Here is a 23,701-nt window from a genome sequence, read left to right as displayed (position 1 = left end):
TATAGGTATGTATATGCATTGCGTATAAATAAATACTCACACGACGATGTTTATTTGTTCGTCGCGATATGTATGTAATGAAAGAGTTTGTGGTCATTTATTTATACGTACGTATATATACATACATTATGTATAAAATACTCACAAGATTATGTGTATTCGTTCGTCACGATATATATATTATACACACCTCAAACATATAGACATAGTTAGTTGTGGACTTGATTTGCTACCCCTCGTGATGGACGATTGTTGATCTATGTGTCTCTTGACGACCACACAAATCCAATAATTTGTGACAGAAGAGCGTTGGGATGTATACTTTGATTTTCGTCCATTTCTCCACCATGTCAAATGTATACCATTAGTCCCCACTAGCATGTGTCTTATGATAGGTCTTATGATAGTCAGCATGCATATAGTGATCATTTTACCCATCGGCTCCAATCTACTCCTTTCTTATGTTGGCATTGTGTTCATTAGGAATGAGAGATGTGTGGATAAATTGATTATCAACGCCCACCATAGGAAACCCAGTTTGATCAAGATGGGCTTGAATCCCACGTTAAGTTTGAACTTAGGTCCTCCCAAAAAGGGAGAAGGGAGGACATTACCGCAATTGGTGGACAACTTTTGTGTTTCTCTATCTCGCTTTGATACAATACTATGCATCATTCGATTCGCTTGAAAATGCCACTGATTAAAGTAGCATGTGTGATGTGCACAACATATACAATGTTAACAAGTTCATAAAGAGTCTATCTTTATCGAATGAATGCCATCTTCATGTGATTTGCACAATGCATAATACTTGCACGTGGCGACTAAAACATGACAACCCAAAAAAGAAGAGGAATAAAAGGAAGTACTTTTTCATGCATTGAGATTTCTTTTGTCATCGTATTCGACCATGTCACATCATATGGTGTGGTGCGCAAACCAAATCTCACTGTACATGGCACAACACCATGACACATGCTTGATTATCATGTGTGATGATTGATGTCTATTTAGAATAACAAGGATTTTGCTCTGAGAATGCAACCATCAAACACAATCAATTGAGACTCGGAACGACTACCATAGGGTTGCAAAGCACAATCTTTTCAAGTCGATATGATTGCAACGCGGGGAAAAATATATCGAAACGTGACACCCCCCCACTCAAATAATGGTATTGGACAAATTCCATGAAATCAATTAGACTTGCCATTTTGTGCCAAAATCATCCCTTCTCAGCCAGAAGGTGTTTGGGAATCGGAACTAAAGGAAAAGGCAAATCATATTCTGGAATTCTGTCCGAAAGTCTATGGTGACTCTATAAGCAATAAATGTTATGAGGAAGCGTTTGTGTCATCGGTAAGATTCGAACCCATGACCGACCACTAGAGAAGCTTGTAAAGACAGACAACCAAGCCATACCAGATTTTTGTCATCCTCCTCTGCTAATAATGGCTATGGCGTCGAGACCTTGCACATCAAATAGGTCGTGTCAGAAGATGGACCTCTCATGGCGATCCTTCTTCAAAGATCCTTGTCTGTGGAATGATGTCCGTTTCACCAAGGTGAGGCGATCAAGCCTTTGAGGAAAAAAGAAAGAAAGAAAGAGTGAGGACGAGAGAGAGAGAGAGAGAGAGAGAGAGAGAGAGAGAGAGAGAGAGACAGACAGACACACAGAAACAGAGATATATACATATTCTGTTTTGATACAGAGAAGCTCAAATTCCCCCGACTTTAGACACAAAATCACGTATGTGTCTTTATGGGTCCATGGATGCCACAATCCTTCTTGGGTCACTGAAGAGATTAGAAGACGAGGAAGACCAATTGAGCTTGGAGAGATAATGAAAATGGATAAAGAGGAGAGTAACGACGGTAATCATAGAGAATATGATGCTTTTGTGTCCTCACTCAAGGATTGTGGCAAGAAGAAAGATCTATGTACAGGTATCAAGTTACATGACGTTGTTGTGAAGAAGGGTTTATTAGATAATAACCCTTACCTATCTTGTACAGTTATTAGTATGTATGCCAAATGTGGTATGCTTGCGAAAGCACAACAAGTGCTCGATGAGCTTCCATTCAGGGATGTTGTCACATGGAATGCATTGATTGGAGGGTATGTAGAGTATGGAAAAGCTCATGAGGCATTGAATTGTTTCGAGGGCATGGAAAAGGAGGGTCTCTCTCCTGATGCGGTTACCTTCATTTGCATGTTGAAGGCTTGTGGTACTACGAAGGATAAAGAAATGGGTGAAAAAATGCATGAAGAGATTATGTCTAGAGGTTTGTTTGAAAATGATGTTATGCTTGGTACTGCTTTGGTGGATATGTATGCCAAATGTGGGCTACTAGAGAAAGCACGAAAAGCTCTTGAAGAATTGCCCATTCGAAATATAGTCTCTTGGAATGCATTACTTTCAGGATATGCTGAGAAGGGGAAAGATCATGAAGCATTACACTGTTATCGATTGATGCAAAGCGAGGGCTTCTTTCCTGATGTGGTAACTTTCATTTGCATCCTGAAGGTGTGTGGCCCCACTGGAGCTATAGAAGAAGGTTTACAGATCCATGGTGAGATTATCAACAGAGGCAATTTGCTAGATAAGGACATTGTGCTTGGGAATGCTCTTGTCGATATGTATGCAAGATGTGGTATGCTTGCGGAAGCATGCAAAGTGCTCAAGTCTCTTCATGTGCGAAATGTAGTCTCTTGGTCTGCATTGATTGCTGGATATGCCCAACAGGGGCAGGGTCATGAAGCATTAGATTGCTGGGAACAGATGAAAAGGGAGGGCTTCTCGCCAAATGCAATCACATTCACTTCAATTTTGAAGGCTTGTGGCAGTGCGGGAGCTGTAGACAAGGGCAAACAAATTCAGGAAGAGATTGTGAAAAAAGGATTGTTGGAAAGAGATGTTTTGCTTGGAACTGCATTGGTGGATATGTATGCCAAATGTGGTATCCTTGCGAAAGCACAAGAAGTGCTCGAAGAGCTCCCTAGGAGAAATGTAGCATGTTGGAATGCATTAATTACAGGTTATGCCCAACAAGGCCAAGGTAAGGAAGCACTTAACTGTTTAGAACAGATGCTGAAGGAAGGCATTTCTCCTGATGAAGTTACATTCTTATGTGTTCTGAGTGCATGTAGTCACGCGGGACTATTGAATGACGCTGAAATACTGTTTGAAAGCATGAGAACAAAATATGGTATTCATCCAAATTTGGAGCATTATACTTGCATGGTGATGGCTTTTGGATGTGCAGGGCAGTTTGATAAGGCAGCATCTCAGATTAAAAAGATGCCTTCTCCTGATTATCCCGCTGTTTGGCATGTATTATTAGGTTCCTGCAGAAAGTGGGCGAACGTGAAGCTCGGGAAATTAGTCTTTGATCAAGCTATACAATTAGATAATACTTGTGCTTCAGCTTATATTCTTATGGCTAATATTTTTGCTGCTGCTGGCATGCAACAAGATGCGGAGAAAGTTGAAGCTATGAGGCGAGAATATACATATTCTTCATGGAATAAGCAAGGAATTACCGTTTGGGTTGATGCGAGTGGAAACGTTCATTCATTTTGTTCTGGCAATAACAAGCATTCTCAAAGTAAAGATACATATGCAAAATTAGCTGCTATTTCCCATGAAATATCACGAAAAGAATTCTATTTAACAGAGAACCCAATCTTGCCGAGAATTTTAGATGATCCAAGGATAGATCTGCAATGTGGGCATGGTGTGAATCTGGCCATTGCATGTGCTCTCATCAATACATCCAATGATGAAACGATACATCTGAGTTGCATGTGTATCTGTGATGATTGTTGTCATACCACATCATTAGTCTCAAAAATAGAGAAGCGGAAAATTATGATCAGAAACTTGAACAAACTTCATGTGTTTGAAGATAGAAAATCTGGATGTCAGGACTAAGCTGGGTTCAGGAAATCACCTTATGTAATTATTATGTTGATAACCATGCCATGCTCCCTTCCATGTATTAAGATATTATTGGATACAAGGAAGGCCTATCATTAGGGCTTCAAAAGAGCACTGGTATTTTACAAGAATATCACAATTGTTGACCTCCCAAGTTTGATGAAAAGAACGTTGTTAATTCATAGCAGGACCAGTAATGCTATCCAAGTACATTGCTATAAGATAAATACACTGATTTCCAGATGATAGCTTGTCATGGAATGACTCTATTTCAGATGAGTGTGTTATAATATAAAGGGGCATGTTACTAGAGGGGTCTGCAAAGGGTACTCTTCTTTGGAGCAGTCAAATTCAAAACTTTCACAATACTATAGGTTGTAAGTGGTCGAAACTTTTTGTCTTGTAAGACACTGGTGGGTAGTCCCCTTTCCCTTGGTTCCCACCATCGATGCCTCCTTTTAAGTGAAAAAATATGTAAAATTTTGGTCAATCTTGTAAAGAGATGGAAAAATGTACAAGGAAAGAGCATGTGGGGAGTAGCAAAGAAAGCTCCAATGAAAGTTGGATGTACCATGAAAGATACACAAGGTAAGAAGGAGCTTTTACATGGTTTTAGGGTAATGTCCAGAATGTATGATGTTTATATGGTTCCATGTGTGTAAAAGGCAACCAGCAAAGGAATGCTTTACGCAGAATACAATCATTGACAGAAGTACTAAAATGATTAAAATTAAAAAGTTGTATATAGATAGGTACTTTTTAAACATCCAAAAGTAGTAGAGAGAGATGTGTGTGGAAGACACAATCATGAAGAAAAGGGAGGGAGAGTGGGGTGGGGTGGAGAAAAACTTCCTTTAATCTTCAAGGCAAAGTCTATGGCATCACCAAAAGGATGTTCATTAGAAGGTAATTATACTATCAAAGCTAAGGAAAGGTAACACGTTGTTATCACGCACTTTATCTGGTAATAATTAATTTATCCCATACATATATATTATATCTATGTGTACGTATGTATATATATGTGTGTGTATAGAGAGAGAGAGAGAGAGAGAGAGAGAGAGAATGAGGAGTTCTTTGTTAATAATTAATTTATCACACATATGTTATATATGTGTGTATATAAATGTACATGTATATGTTTTGTGTGTGTGCATAGAGAGAGAGAGAGAGAGAATGGGGAGACGGGGGCATTGCCGGAGAGAGGATGAAGAGTGGCGGCAAGCAGCCTGTCTGTTATGTATGGCCATACTGGTAACTCTCATAATTGTATTCATAGTTTTGTACTTTGCAGTGTGGAAGCCCAGAGATCCCCAACTACAGCTACCCACAATGCAACTCCTATCGCTGAAGACAGTCAGATCAGACCTGGGATCGACGGCATCAGATGCATTGGCGGTGGCTGTGCATGTGGAGGACGTGAGGTTGAATTTGCAAGTGGTTTTGTATAACCCTAACAGAGGAGTCTTCTGGGTGAGTGAGGGAAGCGGTGCATGTCTCTACTACAGCAACCGCCAGATTGGTTTCATGCCGATCTCATTGGCATCTGTACCTGCCCAATCGTTGGGCACCACAACTGTTACCGTTGATGCCGCCTCTCCTTTCATCATAACCACTGGTGCGGCTCAATCGCCACCAACTACCAGCCAACCACCCCCAACTGTTTCTTCGTCATTATCTTATTCCAATCAACCATCACCGCCCCCACCAATCACCACAACTGTGTTTTCCTCCTCCTATAACTCTAGCCAACCCTCTCCAACTAATGCCGCAACCGGGACCTCTTCTGTTTCTGTTTCTGCTTATTCAAGCCAACTGCCGATGCCACCAACTGCCAGCGCCGCTTTCCAGCTGACATCAGCGGTCACCATTGTTGGCCACGTCAGCACCGCCAATGGACTCTTCTCCCACCATGCATATATCATCTCTAAATGTCACATCACCATCTGTTTTGGGGGCAGCTCGGGCCTCTTGACCCCTTTCATCCACTCCTATTACTGCGATCGCACATACTCAGAGAGCCAATAGCTTGGTGTCAAATGGCTGCTACTCACAACCCATAACCACTGCTGCTGCCACTGTCGGTTATTGTAAAGATCAATAACCACCATTAATTGACACAGATGGTCAATTATCACAGATAACCACTACTAATCCCCCATTGCTGGCAGCTAATCGCCTCTAACATCTGTAGATTACCGCCTCTAACTGCTGCCAATCTCCTCCTGCTGTGCCGCCCATGGTGGTTGCACTGATTACTCACTTTATTAGGTACAATTTAGTCTTGGATAAGATTATGTTTTGTGGGTGAATGGCATATAGAATATATTCTATGCCCACTTAAAGTGTATTTCGCTCTTGTAATGATTGAAATATCTGTAAAGTTCTTGACATATGTATATGAAGAATATTTTTGTTAAAATGTCCCTTCGACAACGTCACACATAGGTGTATTTGCTTCAGAACGAATGGGAGGTTAATGCAAGACAAAACCATCATTCTTACATGTCCAAGTAGATTACACACTAATTTCAATTGATTCCTCTTGGCTTTAATGTTTATTATATTCTCATGATTGCCACAGAAAAAATATGCACTCTTGCCATCTACAAGGCATCATTTCATTGAAGAACTAGTTCACCCGCAAATAATATGGATCCCATCATGAGAGTTTGACTTAAGAATCCTACTTTGATTTGAAAAGTTACTCTAAAGCCTATGCTTGTCACAAACATTGGGGCCTTGGCATAGAATGGACTCTACAACATTAGTGATACATGTAGAGTATTTGTTGCGTTAGTACTCTTTCGATTATGAAGATGCATATTGACATTGTTTTTTGTTAATCCTTTTGGTACGAAGATGTGTAGAGTCTTTAATCTCTTTGTAATAAAGATATTCCCCATGTTTAATCTCTTCACCATATATATATTTCCAAGATAAATAGACTTTTTTCCAAAAAAAGGATAAATACACTTAGTATGAAGATAGGAGGTGATAAGACTAATATATTGATAGAGAGATTTTCAATTGTAATAAATTATTCTCCAAGCTCAATACTTAGGATCTTAAACACTAGATAGGAGGTGGATGTTTATGACCCAGACTCTATATTTTATACTACCCAATATAAGTAAACCACATAAACTTCATTAATCCCAGTCCATGGAATACCTAAATGGAGACTTGGCACAACATAGTACCCCACAAAATATCAACATACAATGTAACTTTTTGGCGTGCCAAAAGATCATGCTCATTTCATGCCTTTCATTCTTCTTGTGAACAAATCCTGAACAAGCATCACTCATAGAAACTCAGACGTTATCCCCCTCGTAATATTTATTCTCTTGACTATAAAGATGTTTCCAATATGAATACACTCTTCGCGTAAAGACAAGAAATAATAGACTAATATATAGACAGACATTCCACACTAGTATCCTCCTAGAGGGATATTTAAGCTTGCCCTAGCTTCGTTGTAATATACAAAAAGGAACCATGTTTCTAGCAATTCAAGCAGACAAATAATAATTCTGTACAGTGCAAAACAATTTGAATAAAATTGACAGTGGGGTTATTGAGTCATTAATCAAATATCATGAATTCATACCAATAATCGAAAATATAAAAAGGAAAGCTACATAAGCCATTAGACCAGTAGAGTGATGCATAAAGAAACACCAAATCTGATAACAGTACCCAAGAAGAGCTATGTGAGCTATATAATCAGTCTATTACATACAGAAACACCTTTCACAAACAAAGCCTATGAAGTACTTATGGCACCATGACCGAGTGCCTGATATGTATGTACGTACGTACTGCTCGCTATTAGCCAGCACCACATTTAAAGCCTCATTAGAATATGAGAGCAAATAGATTCGGATGGATTGCCTTAAACAAAAGGAAGAAAAATGGTTTATCCTTTCTCGATTAAACCCCCATTCCAATGTTGTGAGGTATCTTCAAGCACCAGAAGTCAACCTTATAACAGCCTGTGCAACATGTAAAGATAGCTGTGAAGTACAGAACTCGCTCCAACCTTGGACCTCTTGTACGATATCTGGTTTCTCATCATTCAATTTGTTATCACTCACATTCCCGTTCATTTCTAAGTTGCAATCATCCACAGTTAAATTCCCTTCTGACGTGCTATCATTCACATTATTGTTAGGATACACAGCATATATCTCTGCTATAAGCTTCCGTGCTGCCTCACGAGCCTCAGGAAGCTGATCATTTAAATGAGATGCCGCCAATTGCAACAATGGCTGAAATCCATATTTCTTTATCCCGTCATTTCCCTGAATATGTTCAAAACCAGAGGATTTTAAATTAATAAGACTAATCCACATAAAAAAGAGAGTTTTTTCATTTCTCCTAATACTCACCAGCTTTGCAACACATCGGTAGACACATGATGCAGCTTTTGCTCGAACCCTAGGACTACGATGTTTCACATAAGGCTGCAACTGAATCAATAAACATGATGGAGGAAGACAATCTGTCATCACCTCTAGTGACCTTTCAGCTTCCTCACAAACAAACTTCTTATCCTGTGATGCCTTCAAGAGAAGCTGAAGAAGCTGCATCCACATTGTTCACACAAATCTCATGAGACGGTGATGTAAATGCAGCTGAAGAAGCTGTATCCACTATCTTCATACAAATGCAATGGGTAATACAGAAATAATGATTCATTTGCTATGTTCTTCAGTTGATCTGACATATTTCTACACAAATCAAATGAGTTTGTTTGCCATGTTTCTACAGATAAATAGTTTTGCAAGAAAAATCGATCACTTACAAGCTGTTCCAGCATGTTAATAATTTCATTTGGATATGCCTTGAATAAATCTGCTGAACCCATGATGGCGGTCTTGCACAGTGCACTCCTCGGATTTTTTAATGCTTTCACTAGTAGAGGAATTACTTTATCTCTGGATTTATAACAGGATACTTATTAGACAAGTTGAAATGGAAGGCTACTGTAATTAAATGATAGGTCTGAAATTTCAATGTACATTGCATGAATAGACAGAAATTTAAGGAATATTAAGACTTACAGGTGCAGCTGAAGAGAAGAAGCATGATAAATGGACAGCTGTCTCGTGTTGTTAACGGCTTCACACACCTTCAGCCAGTCCTTAGAATCCAGCCTCTCAATCAATGTCTGAAAAAAATATTGGATAAACAGCAGACATTAGAAATCCTCTTTTGATATGTTCAAGAAGAGAAAATGGCATTCAATGGGTCATAAGATCAAGAAAAGACAGAAAACGCTAACCACGATAATTCAAACAGAGATAAAGACTCAGAAACCACCATTTACATCCATGTTTTTGAGATAATAAAGAAAATCTATCATCAAAACCATCCTGAATGAACTTTGACAGATGATAAGAACATATCACTGTTGTTCCAAATGAATACCAATTATCTCATATCAATAAATAGAGCTTATAAAGACTGACCATAATCTTCATGGATCTTGCAGGAGTTCAATGGGTCATAAGATCAAGAAAAGACAGAAAACGCTAACCACGATAATTCAAACAGAGATAAAGACTCAGAAACCACCATTTACATCCATGTTTTTGAGATAATAAAGAAAATCTATCATCAAAACCATCCTGAATGAACTTTGACAGATGATAAGAACATATCACTGTTGTTCCAAATGAATACCAATTATCTCATATCAATAAATAGAGCTTATAAAGACTGACCATAATCTTCATGGATCTTGCAGGAGTTCCAGAATAATTAGTGGTAATATGAGAAAATAAACATAGTCCGATCATGAATTAAGCACAGTAGTGGAGTCAAGAAGTTAAAAAGAACGAAAGAGACAATGGTAAGGACTACCATTGGGGACAGTAATAAAAGCATAGAAGTAAAAGGTTCCGGTAAAAGTTATACAGTTCTTTTAATACAAAATACAGTCACGGAAAGAAAGATCTCGGCATTAAAACAGATCTCAGATAGTGATAGAAAAAGAAGCAGGATTTCCAGGATATTATAACGAGGATAGGCAACTACGGTTTGTACTCCAACTCAAATAGAAAAAGAAAAAGGAAAAAGAGAGAGTGAGACACTAACATGTAGGTTGTCTTCAGGATCGGTGAGGTCTGAAAGGTTTTCCGATAGCAAATACTCGATTTCAGCTATGGCAGATTCATCTGAAGTAAGAAGCGGAGCGATGTCTGGAGATGGAGACGCAGCGCTCTTACAGGGTACAACAGGTCGTGCAGGAGCCGGCAAGAGGCTGTTAGGGCTTCCGAGAAGGTTCACGTTCTCATCATTGGGGGCGGAGACCATACTGCGAGTCTTCCTCGTGCAGACGTAGCCTTTCTTGTTGCGTTCGGGAGCGGAAGCGTTGAGGCTACGGAGAGCCATGAGACAGGAGATGGGAGGAGGAGGAGAAGGCGAAGGTGAAGGTGAAGGTGAAGACGAAGACGAAGACGATTGCGATTACAGAAGACGAGAAAGACGAAGAAGAAGAGGAAGAACGAAACCAATCAGATGTAGAAGAAGCAGAAGCAGAAGCAGATCGGCTATGGTGGAAGAAGGAGAAATACGTTTATAAAGTCTGTACGACGATAATGCGGGGGGCTACTTTTGTAGTTTTGACGAACTATATTAGATAATCACGCCACCGCGCAAGGACTCCAACGGTCATGTCCCCCACCCCTCCCATTTAAGTGCGGTTCATAACTTATAAGTTAAAAGTAGTAAATAAGTAGTATGTATGTATGTATGTATAGTAAGTTAAGTAGTTGTTCAGTTGGGGCTTTGGGTTGGGTTGGGTTGGGTTTTCAGTTGTGTGCCTCCTTCACCTCCAGGCTCGAGTAGTTTTCGTTCTCCCCGATTCATGTTGACCACCATGAAAGCATCGGTCTGATTCGTTTTGGCGACGAGTTTCGGGCACATAGCATCCGCCTTGTACCTGACGATACAATACAACATTGATATGCTCCGACCAGCGCCTCAATGTTGGGGACTCCCTCGTTGTCTATAAGTTGGAGAAAACACACTCGTGGTTATGATATATCGTGTGCTTGTTGTGGCATGACAAAAAGGTTGCTTATCCACATGGTTGGCTCGATGTAAGTTCAAACCCAACTTGCCAAAATGTAATGTGTGTGTGTGTGTGTGTGTGTATGATTGGAGACAACCATTTACCACCGCAACATTAGACTCCTTTTCTAAATCTGCATTTCATACCATAAGACTCTTTGCTCCTAGCTTGATGGTTTATTATCGATGTCGGGCTTTGCATTCTCTTTGGGAAGCGACAACAACTCCCGTAGCAAACCACACAACAACTAACTCTATCGAGCATAGAAACATAGTATATATAGTGGTCCAATATTACTTATGGCTCGAGTTAAAGACGTCAACATCCCAATCAATGACCCAATATGACTCAATTGTGACTTGTCATTAACATCATACATCGATGTATGAATACAAATGATGAGGTAGGTGGAGGAGGAAATTGTACGACTTTATTCTTGTCTCTAATAGTTATGGAAAACTCATTGCTCTCAAAAGGCCAAGCAAGCAAGAGTGAAAGCACATGAAGAGAAGGATAAGGATGCATTAAAGCAAAGCAACACATGCAAATCCTAAGGAGAAGTAGCAAAAGCATATTGGAGATTGGGAATGAACAATTTGAGGAAAGGAAACTCACGGAGAACCTATGCAAGGGCAACCAAGAAGAGAAAAGGGAGGGTGATAAAGCAACAGTTCATGTCGCAAGTATCAAGCTTATGTGATATGTGCTTTTAGAGAGAGTGCAATCAACCCATTGTTGAGAGGGTTACGTCAATAGTTTGTAGATTGTGAATCGTGTTGTTCAATTTAGGAGAAAAGTGATACATGTCCATGGTGTAATAAGATGTTTGAAAGTTAGCATTTGAATCCAAGGCCTTTTGTTGATTCCCTAATGCCTACCACTATGGTAGTAAAAGGAGGAAGAGAGAGAGAGATAGATTATATTATCGTCTTCAGAGGTCAAATATGACCTATGAGACCAAAAAAATTACATTTCACATGATATGTGTGAAAGTGAGTAGTGACTCTCGATTGTCAAGAACTTTACCAATGAATGTTGCAATCGAGAGTGCACATTGTGGTTGTGAGAGAAATTCATGCAAGGATTGGGCTTGGTCGAAGATGTGTGGAAAGCATGGTCGAATATGATCAAAGGCAGAGCATTGTATCAAAGTGTGATACTCAATCGCATTGAAGCAATGGTTCGAATAGAAGCCAACGAAATGGGCTCTAATATGTATCAATGTGTACGGTTTCCTCGTTCCACAAAGAATATGGTTTTGTGGTTAGGTGCAACATGTGTAGTATAATGTATGAAGTGTGAGCCTCCACATTTTCCCCGTGTCATGATACATTGGCGTTGTAAAAAGGCCTCATTTACAAAGGAATCTAGTGATGCATCATGAAGCAAATCTATTGCATCCAACAAAACACAAAAAATTGCTTTTATGCGTCTTTTGGATCTTTTTGCTTGCTTCCCATGCGATTCTAGGAAGTTGATGTGAGGGACTTTTTTGAACCTTGAGCATGTATTCAACAACCCTTTCCATGGTCAATATCTCAATGGGAAGTGATCTCGTCTCAAGGAGGAGGATGTATGACGTTTGTTTCTTAACTTGTAGAAACTTGGTAATAAAATGTTTTTGGACATTTTCAAACTCTTTCCAAGTAGATTTCGGGATGCCACCACTCCATAGAGAAGCACCGGTGACACCAAAGTGTCGAAAAGGTATTTCTTGAGGACCCAACACTTAATATCTCCACGATTGCATGTGTTCTCAAATGCATAATATGCTCGTTTTCCTGCCTCTAAGCGGTGTATAGCACATTCATTCCATCTATGATTTGAGGGAACTTCAAGGCCAAGATATTTGAAGCTTTCCATGCATTCAAGTGGCTCATTATTGTACATAATGCATGGCTTATCTCTTTTTTGGCTCTTCAGAAGCATAATATTCTAAGACCAAATTTGGCCCATGAGATAATTGGTTTACAACAAAATGAGGGGTGTGCCCAATCGTCGAAAATAAAAATAAAATAAATAAAACTTTGGATAAAAGAGTTAATTGCATTGTACAAAACGTGTTATAGTTTAACGTATTCTATAAAGGGAGTACTGTTATGAGAAATTTCTTTATTGGAGTAAGTGGAAATTCTTTCTTGAGTCGAGTGTTCATCTTGCTTATTGGCAATTCAACATGTTCCACTATCCATGTAGTTAGTGGGTGACCATACTCCATTGTGACACCCATTATAAGTAGTGTTCTTCACACAAAAAGTTATATAGTTGTGTGTTTTCACCCAAAGACACACAACTCCATTGTCACGATTAAATAAGAGTGACATACAAGTTTTATAAACGTTGCCAAAGATCAAATATGACATTTGAGACCAAAAGTGCCACTTTCACATAGTATGTGGGAATTGAGTAGTGGCTCTCCATGTTCAAGAATTTTATAAGTAAATATTACAATTGAAATTGTGCATTGTGAATCTGAGAGGAAGCGTCAAGGATTGGACCACATTGACAAGGTTTGGAACGCAAACTACAATGTCACCGGAGATAAAGGATTTTATCAAAGTGTGATCATACTTTTGTTGCTTCTACTTGTTCAATCCAAAATGTTCATACTTGAGGAGTCTTCTTGCTTGTGGCCAAATGCCCCACCTAACACCGATGAGAATGGAACCGAAGTCTTATGTAAGCAGTGGTGTGGATGAAAGCATAACCATTTTCGCCTTGCTTAGTATCAACCACCTACTGAAACTAAAAACCACCTCATGCACTTTAGGTTGTTGAGACTCTAGGTAGGGGATTAGTTTCTCGTTTGTCATCTTCCTTCAACATGCTCTTTCTATCTCAATCTCAATAAACTCATTAGTCCACAAGGGGCAAAGCAATATATATGTTTAGCTTAGGCCAAAAAAGGCTATATATGTGAGCAATTAGACTCAAATTCAAACTCCACTTGGGCCCCTTTTAATGAGTGTTCTCCTTGCAAAATCTTCCAACATTGCACCTCACCCTCTTTGTTTCATCGACAATTTATTCCAATATTGCACCTCCCTCTCTTTGTTTTGTGGAGAACAAGAAAGCAACGCACCAAAAAGTGATCACTATAACTTCCTCGCCATGGGTCACCTTCCACGAGAGGGGAGAGCATGGCGTGAGGTAAATCGACATACCGCCATGGTAGCATGAGAAGTCTTGCTCTCCACGCATTCTGAACTGGTAGTCTAGCTTTCCCTTAATGAGGCATCGCCATTTGAACACCATTAGGCTTCCCCTTCCCATGGGGTTGTGGGTTGGGGCAAGGGTAGAACGAGGGACACCACCATACCAACACACGGTGTGCTCAAGCATGATCCATAGAGTTGAGGGCGAGACTCCACGACACCAAGGTTCTTTTTCTTTCTTTCTTTCTTTCTTTCTTCTTCTTCGGGTGACCACCATATGTCCGTGAACACATCACATGATGGACGCGTAACGAGCCGATATTCAAAAGGCTCCAGGTTGGTTGGTGACCACCATTTGTCTGTGAACACATCACATGATGGACATGTAACAAGCCTATATTCAAAAGGGTTTAGGGTTTAGGGTTGGTTGGTTGCGTCTCGTCTTGTCCTGTCTGGGAGGCTATTATTTATGTATGCACGGGCCCGGCTTCAGTCAATTAATTCTGCTTAAAAAAGCTTACAACAATTCATTTTGGGCTTAAAATGTGGCAACCTAATCCAACTTAAAACGACCACCTAATTACATAATCTAAAACCTCTATTTAGGGTTAGGGTTTAATTGGCGACATTTCGTCAGCTTCCATTGATCTCCCTCGCCCCTCTCTCTCTCTCTCTCTGGTTATTTCTCTCTGTCTCTGGTGCGCAGCTTTTTCTTCTCGGATCCATGGCTTGCAACGACGGCTCCGTCTCTGAGACTGACCGATCAGTGAGGGAAGGCCCCGTTATGTGCTTGATAAGCAAACGTCTTCGAGCCCTGAAGAAGAAATACAACAAGATTCTGCAGATAGAAGAGAGCAAATTACTGGGGAAAAGCATCAACAAAGAGCAAGAAGGGCTTTTGAAGCATAAGATCCCGGTGGCTGCGATCATAGACGAGTATGAGAAGCTACGTCAACCGTTGGATGCTGCCGTGAAGGAAGAGATCGCTGAACATGAGAAAGAGATCATGGAAACTAATGCTCTGCTCAGAGACACAGAAGTTGAGATAAGTGCTGTTAATAAGGAATGCTTAGCGAGAGAGATAAGTCATATAAGTAATAACAAGGAAGTGGATGGAGAGTTATGCAATATATATAATGATGATAAATGTATAGACAGAGAGATAATTGACCAGGACAAAGGAGTAGATATAGAGATGTGTCACGTAAGCGATAACGAGGAAAGAGTAGATAAAGAGGTATGCAATGCCTTGCAGATATCCACATCGCAAGCTTCAGTGGATGAAACACATTCAGTTGTTTCTGATATTGTGGATATTTTGACTTTACTTTATTTCGCACAACTTTTTGATGTTAGATCACATTGCGAGATGCCTGCGATTTTCTGGACTAAGGTTCATGAGAGGAGTTCTTGTCTCTCTTATGATTGTGTTACAGAGGATTCTCATAGCCCTTTGTTGGAAAGTGATCTTGATGCTTTGTCTTCCTTCAGTTTGTTACTTATGTCTCGAACTCACAATGCCTCTCTATCGCATAAAGATGCTCTTCAGCTGTGCATCAATCATGCATATCATTGGCTTCAGAATTCAAACTCGGTTATTCAAGAGGATCTTGGTGTAACTTGTATCCTACACCAATGCGGGTCATATAGTTTTTCTCCTCTTTTGAGTCTATCTGAAAAGGTGAGAAGATGGGGTTTTTACCATGCTATATGTGAGGAAATATGTTTTCTAATTAATAAACTAGTCAAATTAACACAGTTTCCATGACAGCACAGTTTAGGGCTGGTACTAGATGTCAAGTCTTCAATATTTTTGAAAATCGTGTTTACTATCAGCATGCAAATCAATAAAATATCAAGTCAATTGAAGGCTAGAATTGCTCTCCGGGCAATTTCTAGCATTCCATTGTCTTATCTATTTACAGTTATGTTTTTATTGTGGAGATCAAAACGGCAATATTGAGCTAATAAAATAGACATGATTATCAAGAGTATTGTAGGTTAGGCTTCAACTCCGTAGAGAGTAATTCAATTTCTATGTTAAATGTGTTTATTGTGGGATCAACTCAGATAAAAACATGATAATTGAGACAATTGAATGTTTTGGGAAGATCCTATCAACAAATTCATCAGTTATGCATGATTATTACGACAAAGTGAAGTAAGAGTGCTGATCTCCATCAAACGAAATACTCTGGCCTTCCATTCTCTTGGGAGCCATGTTTATGTGATTAGTTTGTAGATAGGCTCTTGATAATCATAATCCTAAACCTTGAAAGTGCCGTTGAAGATTGGCTGTAATTGGTTCAGGTTCCATATAGCTATACCTTCACAAATCGATGATCTTTGCCACCCAGTGAAGGTTTGCAAATTGTCTTTATGGTAATCCTTGTGGACATCTTTCCTTAACACGTATGGCAGATTCCCGCTTGAGAGAGAGTCTTAATAGGATTTTATCCTCCGAATACTTCACTATGACCCCTGAATTAAAGACTGTTGAACAGCAAGTTGCAGTGTCAGGATCCGGACAAAATCCATCAGAGCTTCCGATTCATGGATCTTCAACCCAGGTAATGTGTACAGTTATGCTTCTTATGCTGTAAGAATGTGTTAAAATAATCTTTATCTGGTTTTACAGACAGTCAAAACGGGATATCCTATTACAATGTATTAGAAACTCAATACTAAATTGATACCTCTGAATTTTTAACAAAAAATTCTCTCGCAATCTGTGTGACAGGAGCGAGGAGCAGGTCAGCAGCATCTTGTTTCTCATAATGAAGACCATATGCATCAGATAATACCTGATCTTGATCCACATGTGTCTAGAACTGTCTTCCCACTCAATCATCAGTTTGAGACAATAATTGGGGATCAGATTATGAAGGTACAAACACATCTGATTTTGTGATGGAAAATACCGATTATTTATTATGCCTCTTAGAGTCATCAACATCACCATCATTCATGTTTGAACAGCTCAATGTCCATGAAATGCTCGCGAATGGACACTCTTCAGAAGAAACTCAACAGAAGGAAATTGCTCCATTGGTAGTTGACCATGTTCGCAAAGAGGGAACACAGGATGGAAAAGATATTGATTACTCAATTGATCATAATGCTAGTGTAGGCCTTCAGGGCTATCTGGGTGTGAAGAGCAATGAAAGAGGTTATAATATTATTGGAGGAGATGACAGGCAAAGAGGTGAAAGGGGAAGAAGTTATGCCAATGGTAGAGGTTCTCGTGGTGGCGGATATGGAAATGGAATTAATGGACGTGGAGGCCGAAAATCCTATGACCGAGGAGGATATTATCCCACAAGAAATAACTATGAACAACGAGGTGGTGGTCGAGATGTGAGGAGCGTATATTCATACAGTGGTGGAAACTCACACGATATTGGAAATGCATACAATGGATATGATAATGTACGGCTTGCAAAGGGTACATCCACATGATTGACTAGTTGGTGAATGATGATACATGATTGACTAATTTGCATACTCCATGTCATTGTGATCATCATCTGCCAAAGAAAGAAGTTTTGTTCCTCTTGTCCTGAAATGTCATTTATATATCAACCTAACCTAATTTGTAACATGTGCGATGATGAAAAGTTGTCATCGTAGCAGTGTCTTTGTTCCAGAGGATCTCCACTGGTATGATGTGGATTGATGACCTCCACTAATTTGATCTCAACGAATTTTGATCATTTATGTCCTTGTGATGGTTCCTTTCCTTTACATTAAAAGAAATGAAGTATCAAATTTATTTCCTATCTATTCTGGTGGAAAGTATATATGATTTAAGAAGACATTGAAATTGCTAGTTATTTTTGGAATAATATTCAATCAACTCTTAGAATAAGGAGATGTCTGTTCAAAATGTGATTTTTGCAAAACTTTTTGATGAGCTCCTAGTTGTCTTCTGGATCACAAACATTCTTTTGTCCATAGAAAAATATGAGCGGTAGTTTCAGTCCAGCAGAATATGAAATGATAAAGAGAATGTGTGCAAATATGAACAAGGAGGATTTAGGTTTTAGAATTTCACGTTGTGATTGTAGAATACTGAAAATTGTCATATGGATTGTAGACTATCGGAAGTTCATGAAACGTTGATAAATCATGTTGTTATGGAGTTGTTGATATTTAATACAAGTTCTCTTCCTTGGTTAGCTTGAATAAGAGTTGGTTGGCTTCTTTTAGACTCAGATAGATTCACAAGAGAGATCAATTGCTTGCTTTCCAGTTGGAATAAATGGGCAACACCTCAGGTTCATGACCTAAGGACTGCCATTTCAAAAGCTGCCAACTACATGTCATTAGTAAAAAAGAAAATGAAGATTGTTGTACATTGATCTATGCTTAAAAATGGGAAATTAATGTGACTAGTGACGTTTTCAATATGTTAATAAGAGTGCTTAACATTTAAGATAGCTGAATACTTAAGATAAATAAACAAATACACAAACAAGGATTTGAATTTATGATGGAAATCTACCAACTATTTTAGTTTGTTTAGTTGTTGATATATTTAACCATGTTCTCGTGAATTGCTCTACTTTACACATGTAAATCTTCACTTATGCGATCTCAATACAAGTGGGCACATTCATGGTGTGTAATCATCAACATCTATTTGTTGCATTGAACATGTCTTTCTACCTTGTCGTTCCTTATTCTACAATTACTCAATATATAGAGCCTCACTAGTAAAGTGTTTGACCCTAGGATCATGAGGTCCTAGGTGAAAAGTCCTTTAAAACGATCCTTCTCTTTGCATAAGGTTTAAGCAAGCTCAAATGTAGCAAGGTTCTTGGGGTGTGTGTATTTTGTATACTTTATCAAGCAAGCTAAAGCAAGGTTCTTAAGGTTACCTGGGTTGTTCTCGTTGGTTGTGATAATTGTTGCCTAAAAAGAGAGAAGTGATATCACTTGATTATCTTAGTTTCAAGGGCTTGAACTACTACAAGTACATGTTTATTATGTTCATTACATACATACATTTTAGTGGTACATTTCTTAGTGTTGAAAGGTGCATTCTCCCAAGAGAAATCCATACAATGAAATCGTCATAATTTCAATTAAAACTTGTCGCAATGCACACAATCCAAAGAGTAGCTTCCTAAGCACATATAAGATATTTGTATGCAGTTACTGTCTTCACATACATAATAGAGTAAGGTGAAAGAGATTATGTTCAAGTGTCCTGGTCACCTTAACATTTTTATTATGTGTGTGAAAGGGCAATGGATGCCCATTTAGTTATTTTGTTAAGGGTCTATGTAGGGGTGGTTCTTTTCGAAACAAGAAAGGGTGAGTTGAAGATTTGAGAACTCCACACAACAAGCTCAATGTTCAACTCCTCAGTCTTCCCACTCCACTACTCCATGTGCGATCTACGTGCCTTCTATTGTGCCTCGTGGGCTTCATCATCTTGGTTTCTTCCCTCTCACTCGTGTGCTTGTGAGTATAGTTGCTATTCCTTTGGTGTTTAGTCCCCACTTTGTCGACAATGTTACTTCCTACATATCTCCATTTCACTCTAGTGTTCCTAGAGGTAGAGCTTGTATCTCTATTGATTCTCTTTGTTGATAGTGGATTATTTTGGACTTTTGTCCTGTGGTTGTTTCCCTCATGGAGGGGTTTTCCATGTTAAATGGCGTGTCATCTGCATTGTATCATTCGTGTATTTTGTGTTTTCTCTTTGATCATTGCTCCTTAATATTCGAGGTTAAACATGACGATTGTTACACTCTTACACTTCCAAACCTATCAAATTACTCGTAGAAGGAATGCAAGAGCATAATGATTCACAATAAAAAAAATACATTGGTGAGGAATTAGTGGATTGGCTATGGACAAAAAAGATTATTATTCATGAGATGGAGTCATTACTAATTGGCCTTTGAAATAATGATAAATAGTTAAATAGTAGCCAAAGTACTCATGAAGATGTTTGAAGAGTACTTTGTATAAATTTCCAAGAGTAAGATTGAAATTCTCTTAGTAACATTTCACCCACATAGGTGATGTACTTGTTTCCTATTGAATATGTTTGTTAGTCACCCATTTGAGTTGCTCAATGCACTTCCAACATTTGTAACAAAGATACCCATGGCTTTAACCCCTTTAGTATTGATGGACATGCAACCACAACCTGTGAACGAGAAGATGATAACGAGAATTATGGTGGAGGCCCCTTCAAAACTAGGCGTTCGCATACTATTAAAAGATGCATGCCATGATTTTGTATTTTTAGTTATCCCCCATTATTATGGACCGTGATGGTACCATTAACACTTGGCAACCAAAGAGAGAATTAACAAAGAACCACAAGTTGATTTCTTTGCTTCCATATGTCTCCCCCTTAGCTCTTTATGGTATGATGGTTATCTTTGCTTCCACTAATAGAGTAATGAACCCTTGGTAAGTAAGTATGCATACCATAACATATGCCACCATATTGTTACCATTGATACCTCAATACCTATGGTGATGTCATTATTGTTGGGTTGTAGTTGTCATGGGACTTACATTGCCTAGAGGCATGTCACTACCATAAGAACACAATGGACAATGAAGACACTTCCATTGATGATGCAAGCGATGAAGGAAGATGAGAAGAAGTGGGATGATCGAGTGGGTGAAGCGTAAGACAAAAACCACTTGTGAATCATCACATAACGAAGACTCGAGGCAATAGTTGTGCTTACTTGCTTTATTATAAGTGATGCGATTGATGATGCATCATAGAGCCAAGTCGAGACTCGATCACAAATTGATGAGATGAGCCAATTGTAGCGGAGTGATAATTGATTAGTGACTCAGTTGAGCTATAACCAGGTTGATGTCCTTTGTCGATAGTTGAGCCAAGGGCCTACATAACACTCTCATAAATAAAGATTTTACATATACATCTTTCTTTTCATTAAAAATGTTTTATTGATTACTCCAAGAATCATGCTCCACAAACACATGCCTAGAACATCTTGGAATAGGTGTCGACTTGTTCCATCTAGAATATGTTGTCAATCATGTTTAGAAAACTATTTGTTCCATCAAGGATATGTCATTAATAATGTTTGTAACTCTCGTTTTCCATATATGTAAGTTGATTATGGACTTCTTTTAGTAACACATGTGAGCACTAAATATATTGTTATACACTAGATGAAAACCTTTGTGAAATAATTGTCTTCTACTAATTCAAATGAACCAAATAATTTAAATTCTATTTGTACATACCTAGCATGGTTATACGTGTCCATGTAATTTTAAGATTCGTTAATCATGTAGATGTTGTTTTCATCAAGATCTCTATTAGGGATGATATTTTCGGTGTTTTGCATTTAAATAGACATGCTTACTTTTAGTTCCGTATCTTCCTTTTATCTCTCTCGAAGTTATTTATTCAAGTTGGGGTCCACTTGATCAATATAAGTAATGTGTTGCGATACCCAAAAAGGTACAGGCTTGCATAAATATGGTGAAATCGTGATATGTCCTTTAGATAAGTAACGTAAAATTCTCATGAGAGACTTTGGTATGTTTTTTCAAAAGCATGCTAGAAAGAAGTCAACACTGTTGTTTTTGACACTTGAGATGTGAAGCAAACAAAGAATGGATTGAAAATGACGTCAAGGAAAAGTTAAATTCACCGATATCTCAATTGATGGGTGAGGTTACATTATATTGAGGTGCCAAGTTAGAAATAAATGTATTTAGAAAGATGGATCCTAAGTCTAGTTACTATTCAACTTAAATTAAGCCAAGCAAATATTTGATGTACAAAGCAAGGTTCCATGCAATTGTTCGTATTTTAGCAATTTAGAGTCCTCACCTAATCATTTTAAAGGTGGATTGTTGTTTCTTGTAATGTAAGCGCTCCAAAGTGGATGTGCATTATTCCAGTTACAATCCATTTAAATTACCAAGAATAATTCATTAACGAATGATTTCTCTAGTCCATTGGAACAATGTTTCAATAAGTTAACTACGTGGCTTTTTGTGGAACTACAATTTGATATGGTTTTGTCATTCTTTCAAATTATGTGTGTCATGGAAACTTAGCTTTAGCACTTTATAGTTAGAAGTCTATGGTTTTGTTTAAGGTAGTGCAATAATAACATTGATGAGAGAGGTATCAACAATACAAAGTTAACAATTAAAATACTACTTAACTATATATTCTTTGGTAAAAAAACAAAATTATTTGAACTATGATTTTTGAAATTTCCCATTCAAAATTCTCAACGTTTGGATGAATGCAGTTTGACAGTGGAGAATACTTTGTTACTCAATGTTGAATAAGCCATAACACCGTTGTCTTCCATAGTGTGTAGGTTTAGTTCGACAACTCAACGTTTGGATGAATGCAGTTTGACAGTGGAGAATACTTTGTTACTCAATGTTGAATAAGCCATAACACCGTTGTCTTCCATAGTGTGTAGGTTTAGTTCGACAACTTTGAGGGTTCATCAAAAAGCAAAAATTATCACCAAAAGAGTTGTTCTCTTATGGTGTATAACAACCAATAGACTTTTAGAAGATGGAGGTCACATGTTTGTTGGGTGTGTGTAGGTGGTTGGCCTTTTTACATGAGGAAGAGATAAAAATCAACGCCAAAGGTGTAGATAAAAAGCTTATTAGATGGAGAACCAACCGAGACAAGGGCCACATGGGAGATTTTGTATTCGGTATGCTTATTCCAAAAAACATCACCTAATTTCATCTAGTTAGAAATACGTAAGAATCCGGCTTGTAATCTCAACTACACACAACCTATTTACTTAAAAGGTTACCTAAATCATGAAAGTGGTAAAGTTAAAAGGAAGAAGCCTTTAATCCTAAGGTTAAGAAAGGAATCTTTACATGGGCTCTTTACTCCTACATATATAATATTTTCCCTTGACATATTTACGTTAAAATTTTAAAATATTGGGAAAGCTTAAAACTCACCAGACTCCACGCATTAAGGGTAATATCAACTCTATTCCCTCTTAGAAGAGATATTGTGCCAATTGCCGTCTAATGGTCATATATCATAATGAATCAAAATGTCCCTCTCCCATCCCAAAGACTTTGGTATAGATGGGACGAAATTAAACAAATGGTTCCTCTCTTCTTCGAAGATCTCCATGTACATGCTTCAAGTTTCCACCCTTTGATCATAATCATCTATCTCTTTCGCCCTTGCTTACTCGCGCACGCACACACACACACACACACACACACTCTCTCTCTCTCTCTCATTCAAATAACAAGTCCCTCAACTTCATGTTCAACTCACATGCTTCACCCCTTTGTCTCTCTTTAAAATCATAATTCACATGCTCGATTTTAGTGTGAAATAGACTCGTGATTTTAGAAAAAGACAAAGACAAAGAGTGACAGAGAGAGGGAGAGTCATTATCCTAAGCAGAATGCGTAGAAAGTGAGAGGGGTAAAGTAGGTGAGTTGATGATGGAGATTTTGGGTAGTTATGATACATTTCCACTAAACTACACGAAATTGCA

General features: G+C 38.5%; 4 protein-coding genes across 5 annotated transcripts; 3 read left to right on the top strand and 1 right to left on the bottom strand.

Annotated features, from left to right (window-relative positions):
- Window positions 1-1,405: 1,405 nt before the first annotated feature.
- LOC147862874 (putative pentatricopeptide repeat-containing protein At3g11460, mitochondrial) lies at window positions 1,406-5,340 on the top strand. Of its 2 annotated transcripts, XR_015529988.1 has the most exons (3): window positions 1,406-1,565; window positions 1,713-4,529; window positions 5,236-5,340. XR_015529988.1 is itself a non-coding variant. In XM_087321837.1 (2 exons), the coding sequence occupies exons 1-2, from the start codon at window positions 1,452-1,454 to the stop codon at window positions 3,933-3,935; spliced, it is 2,337 nt and encodes a 778-aa protein (XP_087177963.1). In that variant the 5' UTR covers window positions 1,406-1,451; the 3' UTR covers window positions 3,936-4,641. The 2 variants fall into 2 exon arrangements, 1 of the variants encoding a protein (XP_087177963.1); XM_087321837.1 differs by lacking the exon at window positions 5,236-5,340 and having other exon boundaries at window positions 1,713-4,641.
- Window positions 5,068-6,017, top strand: LOC147862873 (uncharacterized). The gene has a single exon (XM_087321846.1). It carries the CDS (start codon window positions 5,118-5,120, stop codon window positions 5,967-5,969), a length of 852 nt encoding a protein of 283 aa, XP_087177972.1. The 5' UTR covers window positions 5,068-5,117; the 3' UTR covers window positions 5,970-6,017.
- A 1,509-nt stretch (window positions 6,018-7,526) lies between these two features.
- LOC147862872 (uncharacterized) lies at window positions 7,527-10,476 on the bottom strand. Its single transcript, XM_087320660.1, has 5 exons — window positions 10,047-10,476; window positions 9,011-9,117; window positions 8,752-8,884; window positions 8,336-8,530; window positions 7,527-8,248 (listed from the first exon to the last, which is right to left on the bottom strand). Exons 1-5 carry the CDS (start codon window positions 10,341-10,343, stop codon window positions 7,910-7,912), a joined length of 1,071 nt encoding a protein of 356 aa, XP_087176786.1. The 5' UTR covers window positions 10,344-10,476; the 3' UTR covers window positions 7,527-7,909.
- A 4,246-nt stretch (window positions 10,477-14,722) lies between these two features.
- LOC147862871 (uncharacterized) lies at window positions 14,723-17,921 on the top strand. The gene is made up of 4 exons (XM_087321814.1): window positions 14,723-15,802; window positions 16,602-16,750; window positions 16,921-17,067; window positions 17,160-17,921. The coding sequence occupies exons 1-4, from the start codon at window positions 14,905-14,907 to the stop codon at window positions 17,637-17,639; spliced, it is 1,674 nt and encodes a 557-aa protein (XP_087177940.1). The 5' UTR covers window positions 14,723-14,904; the 3' UTR covers window positions 17,640-17,921.
- The last annotated feature ends 5,780 nt before the right edge of the window (window positions 17,922-23,701 follow it).

Source organism: Azolla caroliniana, unplaced genomic scaffold (genome assembly GCF_043228905.1).
Source record: "Azolla caroliniana isolate FFs.n. ecotype wild unplaced genomic scaffold, voAzoCaro1.0.p SCAF_6, whole genome shotgun sequence".
In the NCBI taxonomy this organism is placed as follows: domain Eukaryota; kingdom Viridiplantae; phylum Streptophyta; class Polypodiopsida; order Salviniales; family Salviniaceae; genus Azolla; species Azolla caroliniana.
The sequence above is the reverse complement of the archived record's forward strand: the minus strand, read 5'-3'. Positions and strand labels throughout refer to the sequence as shown.

Coding starts and splice junctions, on each gene's coding strand:
- LOC147862872 (XM_087320660.1), bottom strand. CDS start 10,343: ATGGCTCTCCGTAGCCTCAACGCTTCCGCTCCCGAACGCAACAAGAAA. Junction 8,885..9,010: donor TCTTCTCTTCAGCTGCACCT/GTAAGTCTTAAT, acceptor TTATAAATCCAG/AGATAAAGTAATTCCTCTAC. Junction 8,531..8,751: donor TTAACATGCTGGAACAGCTT/GTAAGTGATCGA, acceptor ATGTGGATGCAG/CTTCTTCAGCTTCTCTTGAA.
- LOC147862873 (XM_087321846.1), top strand. CDS start 5,118: ATGGGGAGACGGGGGCATTGCCGGAGAGAGGATGAAGAGTGGCGGCAA.
- LOC147862871 (XM_087321814.1), top strand. CDS start 14,905: ATGGCTTGCAACGACGGCTCCGTCTCTGAGACTGACCGATCAGTGAGG. Junction 15,803..16,601: donor AGAGGATCTTGGTGTAACTT/GTATCCTACACC, acceptor CACGTATGGCAG/ATTCCCGCTTGAGAGAGAGT. Junction 16,751..16,920: donor TTCATGGATCTTCAACCCAG/GTAATGTGTACA, acceptor TCTGTGTGACAG/GAGCGAGGAGCAGGTCAGCA.
- LOC147862874 (XM_087321837.1), top strand. CDS start 1,452: ATGGCTATGGCGTCGAGACCTTGCACATCAAATAGGTCGTGTCAGAAG. Junction 1,566..1,712: donor ATGATGTCCGTTTCACCAAG/GTGAGGCGATCA, acceptor GTTTTGATACAG/AGAAGCTCAAATTCCCCCGA.